Source organism: Triticum aestivum, chromosome 2D (genome assembly GCF_018294505.1).
Source record: "Triticum aestivum cultivar Chinese Spring chromosome 2D, IWGSC CS RefSeq v2.1, whole genome shotgun sequence".
NCBI lineage: Eukaryota > Viridiplantae > Streptophyta > Magnoliopsida > Poales > Poaceae > Triticum > Triticum aestivum.
This window is the reverse complement of record NC_057799.1, coordinates 637,987,106-638,002,525: the sequence shown is the minus strand read 5'-3', so window position 1 is coordinate 638,002,525 and position 15,420 is coordinate 637,987,106. Positions and strand designations below refer to the sequence as shown.

Here is a 15,420-nt window from a genome sequence, read left to right as displayed (position 1 = left end):
CCACCAAAAAAAAATGCTATACATGCAACATGAGAGAGTATGTACATAAACATAGGATCAAATGGACATAGATCACCATAAGTGCATAGATTCACAGTTTTTCGGATCAAAGTAGATATTGGATCAAACAGACACAAAACTAGAAATCAACTAAAACTGAAAACGGCGACGGACAAGGGCGTCGGAAATCGTGGTTTTCATGTCGGGCCCTTCCCCTTGCGGTCGTCGGTGAGACCGTAGGCCTCCGTGTAGGCGTCGGCAGCAGGAGAGGCATCTTCAGAGTGATTAGAGCCGCTGGAGACGTCGGAGTCATCAGAGGAGGAGATTAGGTCGGCCATCCGACGGGCGGCGTGCGCCTATTGCTTCGCCAGCCCGGCGGCCTTTGCTTCGGTCGTCACCTTCTGTGCAGCTTCAAGCTCTGACTGCTCGATGCCGAGCCAGGGAGCCTTGGCGTTCTTGCAGCGGAGAACCTCCACGAGGAGCTCCTCTTCTACGTCAACCGTTGGCTGGATGCGGACCCGGCGGGAGGAAAGAACATCCTCCACCGCTGCTGCCCTCTTCCTTGCCCGCTACCTTTCGTAGCGTCCACATCCACGGTGGTGCAGGCACGAGCACACACCGGTGATTGTGCAGAGCACCATCCGGAGGAGTTGAACCAGTGAAGCGCACTGTGCGCGACGGGCCGGTGTTGGCGTCCACACTGCGTTGCCGGGCGACATGGGTCGGAGCGGTGCTCGAGCTACCGCCCCTGCCCCTCCGTGACCGTTGTAGTGCGATGTGAGGGCGAGCTCCTCGTCGACGTCCGCCTCCGCCTCACAAACGAGGATGTACCAGTTGATGGGGCCATCCTCGTTGCCGTTGCCGCTGCCGGTGCTCGACATTGTAGAGGAGGGGAATTGATGGGGGCGCGGAAGGAAGAGTGGGGGAGTGAGATAGAGTTTGGTCTGTTTGTGGTTTCTTGATTGGGACGAGACTGGTCGGTGCGGGCCAATGTGGATTGGGCTGACATGACGGACGTGTCCGGTCCATCCCATATATGTGTCAGCTCGGGTGTAAAGGAGCCGATTGGGTCATAAAAAACTAATTGGGCATCCTTTCCGATGAAAATAGATGATATCAGAAAGTTTTCAATGGGAAAAAATCGTCCAAATTAACAGAATTTGTTTTTTCTGCCGGTAAGAGCATCTCTAGCAGACCCCTTATAGCGAGGACCTTTAAAGTGACTATAAGGGCCGCAGAAAACGTGTTTTGAGGGCTAGCGCGGGCTGCGGCCGAACAGACCCCGCAAGGCTACGAATATTTTGTTTTACTGTTCGGCCTTCAGCAATATGTTCGGCCGCAGCCCGCGCCAGCCCTCAAAACACGTGGTTTTTTCTCAATTTGACACATGTGTCATATTACATAGAAATATGAATTCAATATAAATTGAAATCTGAATATTACAATACAATAATGATCTAAATTACAATAATTATTCAAATCTAAGAATTAAACTTATAATTCAATACAAGAATTGTTCCGAATACAACAATGATACAAACCACACATGAATTAAGTTAAATGAATGTAAAAATGGCAGGTTTTATTACTGCCCAAGCCTTTGCCCATTGTGCTCAGTGAGATCATGCTGAAGTTGGTGGTGGTGGATATTCGTCGGCATAGTCAGCCGGAATACCATATGCAATCACTCACATAGTTGCCGAGATGTTTTGATATGCGCTAAAACCCTTCAAGCCCGCGACGTTTCTCCTTTGGGTAAAAAATCAAGAATTGGCCTCGTGAGCTTCTACTATTTTTACGAAGAGGGGTTGGCTCATCTGACACCTTCTCCAGAAGAGGTGCGACACGTAGGTGACGCCGCGAAGTAGTCTTGCATCAATATCATGTTCCCGAGATGGCAGTTGCGAGGGATGCAAAGATGGCAACGGTCGATCCTCAGCGTCTCTTTCTGTCCCTATCCTCAAGCTCCTTCACGGCGAGGACCACCACCATCATCTGCTGCCGATTGTTCTCGAGCAGCGACTCTATGTCCGAGTCATCGAACGAGGACGAATCCTCGAGCAAAAATTCCTCGGAAGGGCTCAAATCCTTCTACATAACGCAACGGAGCTCGCATGAACGAAAATTGTTCGCTAAATCTAACTTGAAGGGGCAGAAAAGGACTCACCGATGGATCCGTGGCAGACGGCGACTCGGCGGCGGTCGATCTGGGGCGGCGGCGACCCGAGGTCGGCTGGGCGCAGCGGATCCGGGGCACTAGCGAAGTGGTGCGGTGGATCCGCGTCTGCAGAGGCTCGGCGGTGTGTTTCCGCCGTCGGATATATATGGTCGGAATCGAAGGCGACGGGCAGGTGGCTGCGGAATGGGCGAGGCGAACACGCACGGGCTGAAATGTCCCTCCCGTCAACTGCTTTTCCATGATACAGCCGACGGGGTAGGGAAAACTTGTGTTTTCACGGGTCGGGGGCGGGGGGACAATTTACCGTGCCCCTCAGAAAAATTTAATGGCCGGGGACGTTTAAGGTATCTGTTCGGGTCGCTTTTCCCACACAAAACTGTAAACCGTCGGTTATTTTACAGTTCGACGCGATATAAGGGACGTGCTAACCGATCGATCCGGAAGCATTATGCCAATCTCCACGGTAAATAGGACTTGGTTCTCGAGTCTTGACAACGCCGATCGGGCAGAGTCGCCTCTCGCAGCAGAGGAGGCCACCGTATGGTATGGCATGGATCCGTCGAAGACAGACGCGGAACCGCGCCGGCGGCCCTCTGCGGCTACCGTACGTCGGCCACCCACGAGCGAGCGCAGAAATTAAGTTCGCCCCGTCACCCGGGACGACAGACAAAACCCACGACTGTGACAGCGCCGTCGCCGTCGCAGGCTGCGTGTGGCCCCGTCCCGTGGAAAAAGCGGCACCGACCATGTCCCTCCTTGTCCTCTCACCTAGCTCGCCAACCTCCGCCGGGCCCGCGCCGCGTCACCCTGACGTGACCAGCACACGACGATTGCCCGGCGCTCGAGTCCGTCCGTCCGTCCCCATTAACGCCGACCCGCCCCCGCCGGCTAACGTTGTCACGCACGCAAAACACACTGGTTGCTTGAGTCGGCGTCCGGCCGGCGCGGCCGTCTGCGGCCTGGCCCAGCGGCGGCGACGCAAGATGCCGATGCGACGATGCCGACTCGCCGATCACGTACACGTACAGCACAGTTGGGTCGGGTTACACGTCCATCACAGTGCCGCGCGTGCAAGTCTGTCTGGACTGTATTCGTACTCCACCAGCGGCAACTTGCAAGATTCCATCCGGCCGAGGACGGACCCAGAACTCTCCAATCTCCTCTGCACACCACACCATGGACACCCCGACTGACTGCCGTTCGGTTTCCTCGGTAAACTGACCGGTCCTGATCGTACCAAGAGGCATGGCCGCGCGCGTCGGGTCTGCGTCGCCGGTGCCCCGTGACAGACATATATAGAACGCGACGCTGACGCCGACACGGCCGGGTGCACCGTGCACGGTGGAGGAAGCTGCCTTCGGGCGCAAGGAGAGCATCTGGTGCTGCCGCCGTACGTCCATGCCGAGTCACACGCGGGCCCGCCGCCGCGCCGGCTTCTATATATAGGACACCCATAGGCACACGGCCTCGCATAGGTTACCACTAGTAGGCCACGACCAACCGCTCCCGTCGCCCGATCCATCATCTGATTGCCGCCGCCGCCGCCCATCGGTCCAGCTCACACTAACCGCTACGTCTCACTCTCTCCTCCCTCTCCAAGCTACTCCCTCCGTTCGAAATTACTAAAAATGAATGTATCTAGAAGTACTAGAACTATTTTAATTATAGATACATTTATTTTTAAGACAAGTAATTCCGAACGGAGGGAGTACTTGCCTAGCTACGGTTAGCTTGGTTAGCGCTCGCTAGCTGGTGATCACCACGCGCGCCCGCAGCTCGTTTTAATAAGCCGGCCGGGTCGGCCACGGCATGAGCTGCTCCGCCCGCACGCCAAAGGATGGCTTCAGCTTCCGCCTCGCTCCTCCCCGCCGCCGACTCCGCCCCCGACGCTGCTGAGCAAGAGCAGCCTCTCGCGCAGGTCAGTCTCTGCTCACTGCTCACTCTATCTCAATCCGGCCAGCAAGGAGGTGACCAGAAGGGAGCGGCGAGCAAGAAGAACGACCACGGCCATAGCCAGCAGCAGCAGCCGAAGCTGGAGTGCCCGCGGTGCAGCTCCACCGACACCAAGTTCTGCTACTACAACAACTACAGCACGGCGCAGCCGCGCCACTACTGCCGCGCCTGCCGCCGCTACTGGACGCACGGCGGCACGCTCCGCAAGGTCCCCGTCGGAGGCGCGTGCCGCCGCCGCTCCGGCAGCGGCAAGCGCCGCAGGTCCTCCGCCGAGCCCCACACGCCCTCCTCCGACTCGCCACCACCGCCGCAGCCGGAACAGCAGGACACGCTTCCCCCGCTCCCGGTCTTCCCGTTCCTCACCGACGGCGGCCCCATCTTCCTGCCACAGTTCGACCTCGGGCTCGCCGGGTTCCCGTGGACCACGCCGACGGCCACGGACCACCTCTATGACGGGCTCGGGGCGCCTTGGGGTGGCTGCGACGGCGCGCTCGCCCCCACCGGCGCATGGGATGACTTCGGCGGCCTCGAGCTCACCTGGCCTCTGGCGGCCGGAAACTGATCGGCGTCGTCATGTCGGTCAGCGTGTCGCCGGCGCGTTCGAGGCTCCTGTTTTATCATCGCAGCCTCGATCGATCAGCTAGTTGCGTCTCTTTACCAGTCTGCACTGTGTCTGTGACCAATCAGACATCTTTGACCACAATAGTTGTCTGATTACATAGCTCGATCCATTTCAGGTTATAGTTGCATGTATGGATATACTCCTAGCTAGCAAACGCATGAGTATCCATGCTAGCTGTTAAGTGCTCCCTTCATTTCCCTTTATAGGAGTAGAAGTATCTACTCCCTTTATAGGAGAAGTATCTACTCCTATAAAATGTCAGTTGGTGATGATGATGTTCTTGCCTTCGCAACATGTACCGTTCGATCTAAAATGTATGGCTGAGATTGAGATGAGTTGTCCTCTAATGACATGACTCACACTTTTGCAAAAACACCCCCCGCATCGGACAGAACTTTGGGAAAGGCTTTGGAAACACAAGCCAGTATTCTAGACGTTTCATCGTGAGAAGAAAAGTATTTGGGACGTTTCTCCTCCCCTCACGACGAAACAAACGAGGCTTCGAGAACCCTGCCAAATTCCTCGCCGCCAGCCCCTCGCCTCCCTTTTCCGGCGACCGCCGGAGTCGAGTGGGGCGGGTAAGGGTCCCTCCTGTTGTATAGCCATGGTTGTAGTTAGGGGATCTCAGCAGATCGGATTTGCCTTTGAGCTTGCCCCGGTATCTCTTTCTAGATATGACCGTGCAGGTCGGTCGTCGAAGAGGGAGAGATGGCGGTGGTTGCTTGCCATGTCCAAATTTCTCTACTCTGCCATCCTGCTGCCCCTCTTGCTATGGATTTTTGTGTGAAAACTATCACCCAAAATATCGGGCTAGGCCAACTCCCGGCACAATCGAGCGCGGCCTTCTATTCTTCTCTCTCAGTCATATCCCACATCATCCTACTGGAAAGATGGTCACGCCATCCAGACCTGCGCTTCCAGCCACCTAGCTCGAAGTCTAGGCCGCTGCTATCAGCTGGTGCGGCGTGCCCAATGCCGATGCCTATTTGTATGTCAATATCCGCCTCCCGCTGGCCGCGTCCCCTAGCTCATGGAAAGCAGCGGCGTCCACGACCGCGTCATTAGATCTTTTAAGTTTTGCTTGAATGTCTTGATGGCATTGTTGTTGCAGATTAAATATTTACATGATAGTTTCATAATATAGGGCATACATTTTAAGCAAGCATGTACAGCGGCCCTTAATTGCTGAAATAGATTGTGCCTTCTTAGCACAATAATTGCTCCCGAAAGCGAGTAATCGATCTGCATGTTTCCATGTCATCTGCGAGATTAAGTCTACGCCTTCCCCATGACCGTCCTCCTAAGCCTCCCCTACCCCTTCACACCCATTACAAGAACCATGCCACCCCTGCTCTCCCAGCCCGCAACCTGCCTGCTCCGAAACCACCACGCACAGCGACGTCGGATCAAGAACGTGGGGAGGCGATGTCTCGCGGGGAAGAGAGGAAGTGGCAGAGAGATGGTCGGTGGGGCGGCTAGAGGAAAGGCAGCGGCGACCACGCGCTGGCAGAGGAGAGAAGTGACGGGGATGAGGAGGGGCACGGCAGAGGTGGAGTGCCTGGGAGGAGGAGAGAGAGGCCTGGGAAGAGGGGCGAGGCGCGGGTCTCGAGGAGGGAATGGATTGGTGGCTAGGTTTTCATCCCATGCCCGCACGTCGCGTTCTTTCTCTCACGCAGAATCGAAAGCAAATCCACTTCATTTTCTCGCTCAACTTGTCCCACCCGTCATTGACCCACGATGGAACTGAGAACGTGCAACATGGTTGAACGGCCCAACGATCGCCAGCGGTAAAAGCCATACCACAGTAAATTGATCGCACGACCAGGAAGACTTAGTGAACATGTGTGAGGTCGTGGGATCTTCCTTTGAAAGCAAAGAGGAGGGGAGAGCACCGATGAATTGCATCAGTGCCATGCCCATCTCAGTTCAGTCCTCCTAGGCAAATCCGAGAGAGAGAGAGAGAGAGAGAGAGAGAGAGAGAGAGTACACCTTGTTCTTAACTCTTCCTCAAGTTCCTTCCTCTCCTCTTCTTCGTCAGATCTGTATACATCTTGTTTAGAAAAAAAATTCAAGAAATCAGATTCAGATTATCAAACAACCCGTGAAATCAAAAAGCACAAACTGGAGGAAGTAGCAAGGCCAAAGATGAGCAACCTAGATTGGAGATGAGGGACAACGACCGACAAGCAGCGGTCGGTAGCGATGGCCGGCTGCACTCCACCGGCGCCCCGAGCGCTACTAGAGGTCCGCCTCAAAGCGCCTTCCCATGATCGTCCTCCTAAGCCTCCCCTACCCCTTCACACCCATCACAAGAACCATGCCGCCCCTGCTCTCCCAGCCCACAACCTGCCTAGTCCGAAACCACCACGCACACCGACGCCGTATCAAGAATGTGGGGAGGCGATGTGTCGCGGGGAAGAGAGGAAGTGGCAGAGAGATGGTCGGTGGGGCGGCTAGAGGAAAGGCAGCGGCGACCACGCGCTGGCAGAGGAGAGAAGTGACGGGGATGAGGAGGGGCACGGCAGAGGTGGAGTGCCTGGGAGGAGGAGAGAGAGGCCTGGGAAGAGGGGTGAGGCGCGGGTCTCGAGGAGGGAATGGATTGGTGGCTAGGTTTTCATCCCATGCCCGCACGTCGCGTTCTTTCTCTCACGCAGAATCGAAAGCAAATCCACTTCATTTTCTCGCTCAACTTGTCCCACCCGTCACTGACCCACGATGGAACTGAGAACGTGCAACATGGTTGAACGGCCCAACGATCGCCAGCGGTAAAAGCCATACCACAGTAAATTGATCGCACGACCAGGAAGACTTAGTGAACATGTGTGAGGTCGTGGGATCTTCCTTTGAAAGCAAAGAGGAGGGGAGAGCACCGATGAATTGCATCAGTGCCATGCCCATCTCAGTTCAGTCCTCCTAGGCAAATCCGAGAGAGAGAGAGAGAGAGAGAGAGAGAGAGAGAGAGAGAGACTTCACATTGTTCTTAACTCTTCCTCAAGTTCCTTCCTCTCCTCTTCTTTGTCAGATCTGTATACATCTTGTTTAGAAAGAAATAATTCAAGAAATCAAATTCGGATTATCAAACAACCCGTGAAATCAAAAAGCACAAACTGGAGGAAGTAGCAAGGCCAAAGATGAGCAACCTAGATTGGAGATTAGGGACAACGACCGACAAGCAGCGGTCGGTACCGATGGCCGGCTGTACTCCACCGGCACCCCGAGCGCCACTGGAGGTCCGGCCTCAAAGCGCCTTCCCCATGACTGTCCTCCTAAGCCTCCCCTACCCCTTCACACCCATCACAAGAACCATGCCGCCCCTGCTCCCCCAGCCTACAACCTGCCTGGTCCGAAACCACCACGCACAGCGACATCGGATCAAGAACGTGGGAGGCGATGTCTCGCAGGGAAGAGATGAAAGTGGCAGAGAGATGGTCAGCGGGGCGGCTAGAGGAAAGGTAGCGGCGACCACGCGCTGGCAGAAGAGAGAAGCGAGGGGGGTGAGGAGAGGCACGGCAAAGGTGGAGTGCCTGGGAGGAGGAGAGAGAGGCCTGGTAAGAGGGGCGGGGCGCGGGGCTCGAGGAGGGAACGGATTGGTGGCTAGGTTTTCATCCCACGCTCGCACGTCGCGTTCTTTCTCACGCAGAATCGTTAGCAAATCCACTTCATTTTCTCGCTCAACTTGTCCCACCCGTCATTGACCCACGATGGAACTGAGAACGTGCAACATGGTTGAACGGCCCAACGATCGCCAGAGGTAAAAGCCGTACCACAGTAAATTGATCGCACGACCAGGAAGACTTAGTGCTCACAAGTGCTCTCGCTAGGCGGGTAGTCTAGCGAGCTTTATATGTTCCATTATCTCACTTGTGGTTCCATTCCGAACGTGAGCCTTTTCATCCAAAAAATACATTGCATCATCTGAATTCATTGTGGTTAGAGCGAAATGGATCGAACAACCGGCGCATGCTCTCCGCCGGTCCTAAGCGCACCACCCTAGCAGGAATATGATGGTAAAGACATTATTCCAACTCTGAGAGGCCGCCGCCGCTTTATCATCCCGACCAACGCACAGAAACTACCTAAAGAAAGGACGGGATCCCCCCGCCGACACATGGGGGGTGGGGGTGGGGAGGGGGTACCGGCAACCATACGGGTGAGGCAGTGTAAGAGCATCTCCAACCGTTTGGTCCCCCAGGATGCCGAAAAAGCGCCGTCTGGGGCCGAACTGGCATTTACTTTCAGCGTGGGGGCGATTGTGTTCCCAGTCGGCGCCCCCAGGTCGCCCCCAAATCGGCGCTAACTCGACGATTTCATTCAAATTTGGCACAAACTTGGCGATTTCATTCAAATTTGTACAAAAAACAGAAAACAAACTACGCCTACTACGCCGCTGCCGCCGCCTGCCTTCTACATGCCGAGGAGCCTGTAGAACCGGGTGTAGTAGCCGCCGCTGTCGTTGTCGTCATCGTCGTCGCCGCCGCCCTGCATCCCGCCGGAGCCACCGCCGTCCCTGCTGCACCCCTGACCAGGGTCGCCGACGCGCGGGGTGTTGGCGGCCCGGGCGCGTCCTCATCGTTGCTGTCGAGAACGACGATGCTGCCCTCGTCACGTCCGCGGCGCCGGGCCTTTATCTCGTCGTAGGCGGGGCGCTGCCGCTCCATCTGCTCGCGGACGTAGTCCGTGTTGGCCCACTTGAGGGCGGTCTCATCGTCGGCGCGGCCATCTCCGCGTGCTCCGGCTTCACGGGGAGCAGCCCCGGCTCGTTCTTCGGCCGGACGAGGCGGAGAGAACGAGGGAAGGGGCGGCCGCCCTCGTTGATGACGAGGGCGCCGCTGCGGGTGCGGCGCTCAAGCGGCGTCTCCTGATGCTCCGGCTTGACGGGGCGAAGTGCCGGCGACCCGGAGGAAAGCGAACCGGACCCCGACGACGAGGAGGTCGCCATCTCCATTCGCCGCGGCGTCCATGAACTACCGCGGCGATGAGAGAAGGACGGGGGCACCAGGTACTCGAGGCGCGGCGTGTTGCCGGTCTCGATGTGGTCGAGGACGGCCTCGAGGGTGCGGCCGAGCACGCCCCACCATTTGCGCCGCCCATCGGTGTTGAGGCGGCCGCGGGGGATGATGCCGTTTGTGGAGGCGACCTGGTCGGCGTGGCAGCACTCGAAATACATGGTCCACGGGTTGTGGCTGTCGACGACGTACCTCGTCTCGTTCCGCTGCGGCTCGGATAGCGACGAACGAATGTTCGCTATCTCGGCGCGCCCTTCAGCACCGGTGGGCGCTGGGGGTACTAGGACGCCGCCGACGCTCAGCTTCCATGAGCCCGGCACCCGCATGTCCGGGGGCGCCGGGTAGTCGGCCTCGTAGAGGAGGCGTGCCTCGTCCTCGCGCAAATGGCGTCGGCCGAAGCCGTTCGCTGCCGTCGCCTGGGTAACGCTCGGCCATTTGCTCGTCGGCCTGGGAAGTGGGAGAGAGGGGCTACGGTGGCGAGAGGGGCGAGAGCAAGGACGAGTTGTGGCGTTCACCGGCGGGGAGGCCGGCTTTTATAGCCGAAGATGGGCGGTGAGAACCTGCTCGCCGGGTGCCGCGTGGCGGGAGCGGGAGGGACGTGCGTCGCGGCGCGTTCACTGCGCCGCCCGTGAGGCATCAATGGGAGGCTGGCCGGGGCGGCAGCGCGGCAGCATTGGCATTGATTCCCGCGGGAATCGAGGCGATGAGGACGACGAAGCAGCGTGTCGCTGACTCGGCGGGCCCATTCCCGTTCGTGCCAAATTCAGTTTCCCGGGCGCCCCCAGCGCCGGGTTCGGGCTGGGTCCGCCGGCGCCAATTTCGGCCCAAACCGACGAAAAATAGGCTCGTGAGGGCGCGACTGGGCCGTTTTTTGGGCGTCGGTGCTAAAAAATGGCCTGGGGGCCTGTCGGGGCCGCGGCTGGAGATGCTCTAACCATTTTATTTTCTCCGTCGCCTGTAGAGGACCGATACTTAATGCCCGTCTTAATTCATTTTTTTGGACCGTGACCAATTTGACCTTAAGATTTTAAGAAGAACTAGCACATATGCCCGTGCGTTGCAACGGGAGAGATATTTTGTTTACGACAAGCAACGGAAAAGATAATCGATTGTGTCCAAAAGAACGGTCTCCACAACGGTAGGTGACAGAGCAAGGAGTTGCGATCTTCTCACTGGACATGTTTGGCCCATAAAATCTTGATAGTGGTGGGGCTGGTAGGCATGGTGGCGAGCACCCAACTCATGCCTTTTTCTTTTGCGCCCGCCTCCATCTCGGGGTTGTGCATGCCTCCACATTTGATGGATGTGTGACGACCATCGGGACACGGTTGCTTCGACCACTCTCCTACGACGGTGTACAGAATGAATTACTAATTACAACGCATAAATCCTCTTTCACAAGCATAATCAGGCATGAATGTCCCTTAATTACGACGGTTTATTCTCTTTCATTATTTTAGTGCTCATGTTAATTTTTTTTGAAAGTCCGGACAGTTTTAAAAAATGTGAACATTAATTTTTCGAAAATTCCATAAAATTTTGGAAAAACACAAACTGGAATAGTTATTGAAATTCAAAAACAATATGTTGAAACCATCAACCTTTTATAAAAAACACAACATTATTGATTTTTTCGAAAGGAGAACATTCAGAACAATTTTTACAAATGTTTTCTTAGACACAAACATTATTTTGTTTTTGAGAACTTTTCACTATAAAAGGAATATTTTTTAATATGGAACATTTTATAAAATATTATTTTTATAAATAAATCTCGAAAAATTCTAAAATAGAATATTTTTTATATGGTAACATTTTTAAAATTTTGAGGAAATTCCGAAACCAGTTTTTTTCAGTTTCTAATATTTTCGAAAACAGGAATAAAATTTTGTAATGCTGATTTTTTGAATATTTGAACAAAAAATTAAATTCTGAATATATATAGTATATTTTTATTTCAAGTAAAATAAAAAATGGGAAAGGTAAAACGAAACACAGGCACAAAAATTTAGTTGAAACGGGCCAGCCCAATCTTGGACGACCTGTGCGTACCTTCAACTCTTTGTCGCTGCGTGCGGCAAATAAGGTCTTTTTAACGCATGGGCAGGATAATTACTGGGTTGGCTTTGTTGGGCTGGAGTGCGCCCGGCCCAATTGCGGAAATCTGAAGAAACTGTTTGTCTTTTCTAGTAGATGCACAAAAATTTAGTACCACCTCGGATACACAAAAATTATTTTCGACGATGAACGGATGAAGAAATAGAAGAAATGCACCTTACTTTATTAGTAGGTATAGATATAGATATAGATATAGATATAAATATAGATATAGATTTGACCTAAGTTGCAAGCGAGCTGGTATGTAAAGCACGCCATACCGGCCTGAACATTCTCTTCCGATCGGTCCGCATCCAATGCAGCATTATTTATTTTGTGCGCGTACGCACGGATGGGGTTGACGGAGCTGAGAATTGGAAGGTTGCACGGCTTTGTAGCCAGTCAAGGGTTGACGTCCCTGCGTTGCCGAAAGTGCAATGCCATTTCTCTATTGAGCCTTCCTTTCACTCCTGATACTGCCCGTGGCTATATTAGCTGCCTCGTAGCGCCCGCCGGATAAACCCGATTGCCTACACACGTAGGAGTACGTGTTTCGTGTGCGAGAAGCATTCGCGTTCGGCCAATTCATTCATGTAAAAGAACAGTGCAATGAACAGTAATCACTGATATTGATTGATTGCGAGGCGCATCACACAGGCGTGATGGTTACAATAGGCATGATTGGAATGATGAGTCCGTTGCTAATAGGATGCGATCGTTCGGGAGCGAAACGGACTGTCCGTTCCACAGACAGAGATTCTATTTAATTGAACTAATTAATTAAATCCTAACACTCCCCCTAATCTCTGCTTCAATTATTCTTGTAAACATCATCATAAACATCTTGATCATCATCATTATGATCAGTCCCCTAAAAAAACCCTGTAGGAAAAATATGAAGAGATATATATAATATGCCATCAAAAACTCCTTACAAAAATCCAGCGGGAAAATAAGGAGAAACTGACATATCACAATGCCTGCATTACTATTGCCTCAATAAAAACCTTCTATAAGAAACCATTTAGAAAAAACTTATGAGGAAAAGAGTGCAATGTCAAAGATCCGAGGATCACAAACAGATTATCATTCAGGGAGACACTCCCCCTGAACTTTGCAAATCTCGAAGTCGTTTCGTACCAATTCCATTAATGTACTTCTCAAATAAAGAACTTGGTAATGACTTTGTAAACAAATCAGCAAGATTATCACATGACTTCGTTTGTAAAATATTTATCTCCCCGGTCTGCTGTAACTCATGGGGATAAAATAACTTAGGGGAAATATGCTTTGTAATATTACTCTTTATATAACCTGTTTGCATCTGTGTAATACATGCAGCATTATCTTCATAGATAATAGTGGGTGATTCCAATGATCCAATTCCACTTGAACTTTCAATAAAGTTAATCATTCTGCGAAGCCATGCACATTCACATGATGCTTCAAACAAAGCAATAATTTCACAATGATTCGTGGACGTAGCCACCAGAGTTTGTTTTGTCGACTTCCAAGAAAAGGTCGTACCTCCACTCAAGAAGACAAAACCAGTCTGTGATCTGGCATTATGGGGATCCGATAAGTATCCAGCATCACAATATCCCACCATGGTATTATCTTGATTTTTCCGATAGAACAAACCAAGATCTTTGGTGCCTTGAAGATATCTGAAAACGTTCTTCACACCAACCCAATTCCTCTTTGTTGGTGATGCACTGAATCTAGCCAATAAGTTTACTGCAAATGATATATCAGGCCTGGTGCAGTTTGCTAGATACATTAGTGCTCCAATAGCACCGAGATAAGGAAACTCAGGTCCTAATACCTCTTCATCATCACCCTTAGGTCTAAATGGGTCTTTATCTCTATCAAGAGATCTAGCAACCATTGGTGTTTTCGATGGATATGCTTTATCCATATTAAATTTCTCAAGAATCTTTTGGATATAAGCAGACTGATGAACAAGTATTCCTGAAGAAAGATGTTCAAGTTGTAAGCCCAAACAAAATTTAGTCTTACCCAGATCTTTCATCTCAAACTCCGTCTTAAGATGATTACTTGCCTCATGTATTTCTTGTGTAGTCCCAATGATATTCAGATCATCCACATACACAGAAATAATGCAAAATCCATTCTTAGATTTCTTAATAAACACACGTGGGCGATCACTGTTGTTTGAGTAACCCTTCTGAAGAAGGAATATACTCAGTCGGTTATACCACATTCTTCCCTACTGCTTCAAGCCATATAATGACTTCTGAAGCTTTACGCAATACATGTTGTGATTAGCCTTTGGATTCGGAAGCTTCATTCCCTCGGGAACTTTCATATAAATATCCGAATCCAGTGACCCATATAAATATGCAGTCACAACATCCATCAGTTGGATAGACAAATTCATTTTCACTGCCAGTGATATTAAATATCGGAACGTTGTTCCACTCATAACAGGAGAATATGTTTCATCATAATCGATGTCGGGTCTCTGCGTGAACCCCTGTGCTACAAGCCTCGCCTTATATCTCACCACCTCATTGTTCTCATTCGTCTTACGAACGAAAACCCATTTTGCTCCCATAGGGAACACATGCCGAGGAGTGGGTATTATTGCAGTAAATACCCCTCTTTTTATGAGCGAGTGCAATTCATCCTCAATTGATGCCTTCCATTTGGACCAGTCTGAGCGCTTCATGCGCTCTGCCATGGACTTAGGTTCGCAATCCAAATCAAGGCCTTCTGCAATTCTAGAGGCGAAATAAACATCTGTAGTCTTTCTATTGTATGATTCTCCTGAATCAATATAATTAATCACTACTAGGAAAACCCTTACCAGTAGCGCTGGTTTTTGGCTTTTAGTAGCGCGGGCAGGCACGTTACTGCTACGGCGTTACAGCTATTTTTTAGCAGTAGCGCTTGTTCTAACCAGCGCTACTGCTACCTATGTCTAGTAGTAGCACGCTTCTGTCCATCGCTACTGCTAATACTAGTAGCGTGGCTCTACAACCAACGCTACTGGTAAGGCAGCGCTGCTACTATTCCAAAACCCCACGCTACTGCTAGTTTTTTTTTTGATGTATTCATAGTTTTACAGTTTTTATACAATTACAACATACACATACACCGAAACTATATGAAAAAGGAATGTCTCATCATCATCATCGAAGTGGTACAACATAGTCTCATCATATCATCATTATCGAACACAAATGATGTCGAAACTCATCATCATCTCGAAATAGCGATACAAGTTAATGATCACATGTCTCTTACATTGTCACAGTAGACACATGTTTCATCATCTACGTAAATTATGACATACGAGATAAGAGCGATCACAATGATCAAAAGCGGTATTATGTAGTAGTTTTTGCAGCGGCGCTGGTTCTGAATCCTATGTTGTGCTATGAATCTCAAGTAACTAGCTTCGGCTTCCGCTCTGCTATCAAACCCTTTCTGGCTTCTGCCGGAGAAGTCAGAGACTTGGGCCTGACACTTTGGTCACTCATTATACACACCCGGAACATGCCCTACATACACGGCATACCACTTCCTCGCCATCGTTG

The 15,420-nt window shown here is 51.7% G+C and overlaps 1 protein-coding gene and 1 long non-coding RNA gene across 2 annotated transcripts in view; one reads left to right on the top strand and one right to left on the bottom strand.

Moving 5' to 3' along the window:
• Positions 1-7,315, bottom strand: part of LOC123055217 (uncharacterized) — a 9,407-nt gene extending 2,092 nt beyond the window's left edge. Inside the window, exons 1-2 of the long non-coding RNA XR_006426551.1 lie at positions 6,909-7,315; positions 6,744-6,804 (exon numbers count right to left, since the gene is read on the bottom strand). This is a non-coding gene — a long non-coding RNA (uncharacterized lncRNA). The remainder of the gene's footprint in view (positions 1-6,743; positions 6,805-6,908) is intronic.
• On the top strand, positions 2,722-5,101 carry LOC123055216 (dof zinc finger protein DOF2.2-like). Its single transcript, XM_044479203.1, has one exon. The coding sequence runs from the start codon at positions 4,017-4,019 to the stop codon at positions 4,692-4,694; it is 678 nt and encodes a 225-aa protein (XP_044335138.1). The 5' UTR covers positions 2,722-4,016; the 3' UTR covers positions 4,695-5,101.
• Positions 7,316-15,420: the final 8,105 nt, after the last annotated feature.

Excerpts from the sequence above, each read along its gene's own strand:
- LOC123055216 (XM_044479203.1), top strand. The coding sequence starts at position 4,017 with ATGGCTTCAGCTTCCGCCTCGCTCCTCCCCGCCGCCGACTCCGCCCCC.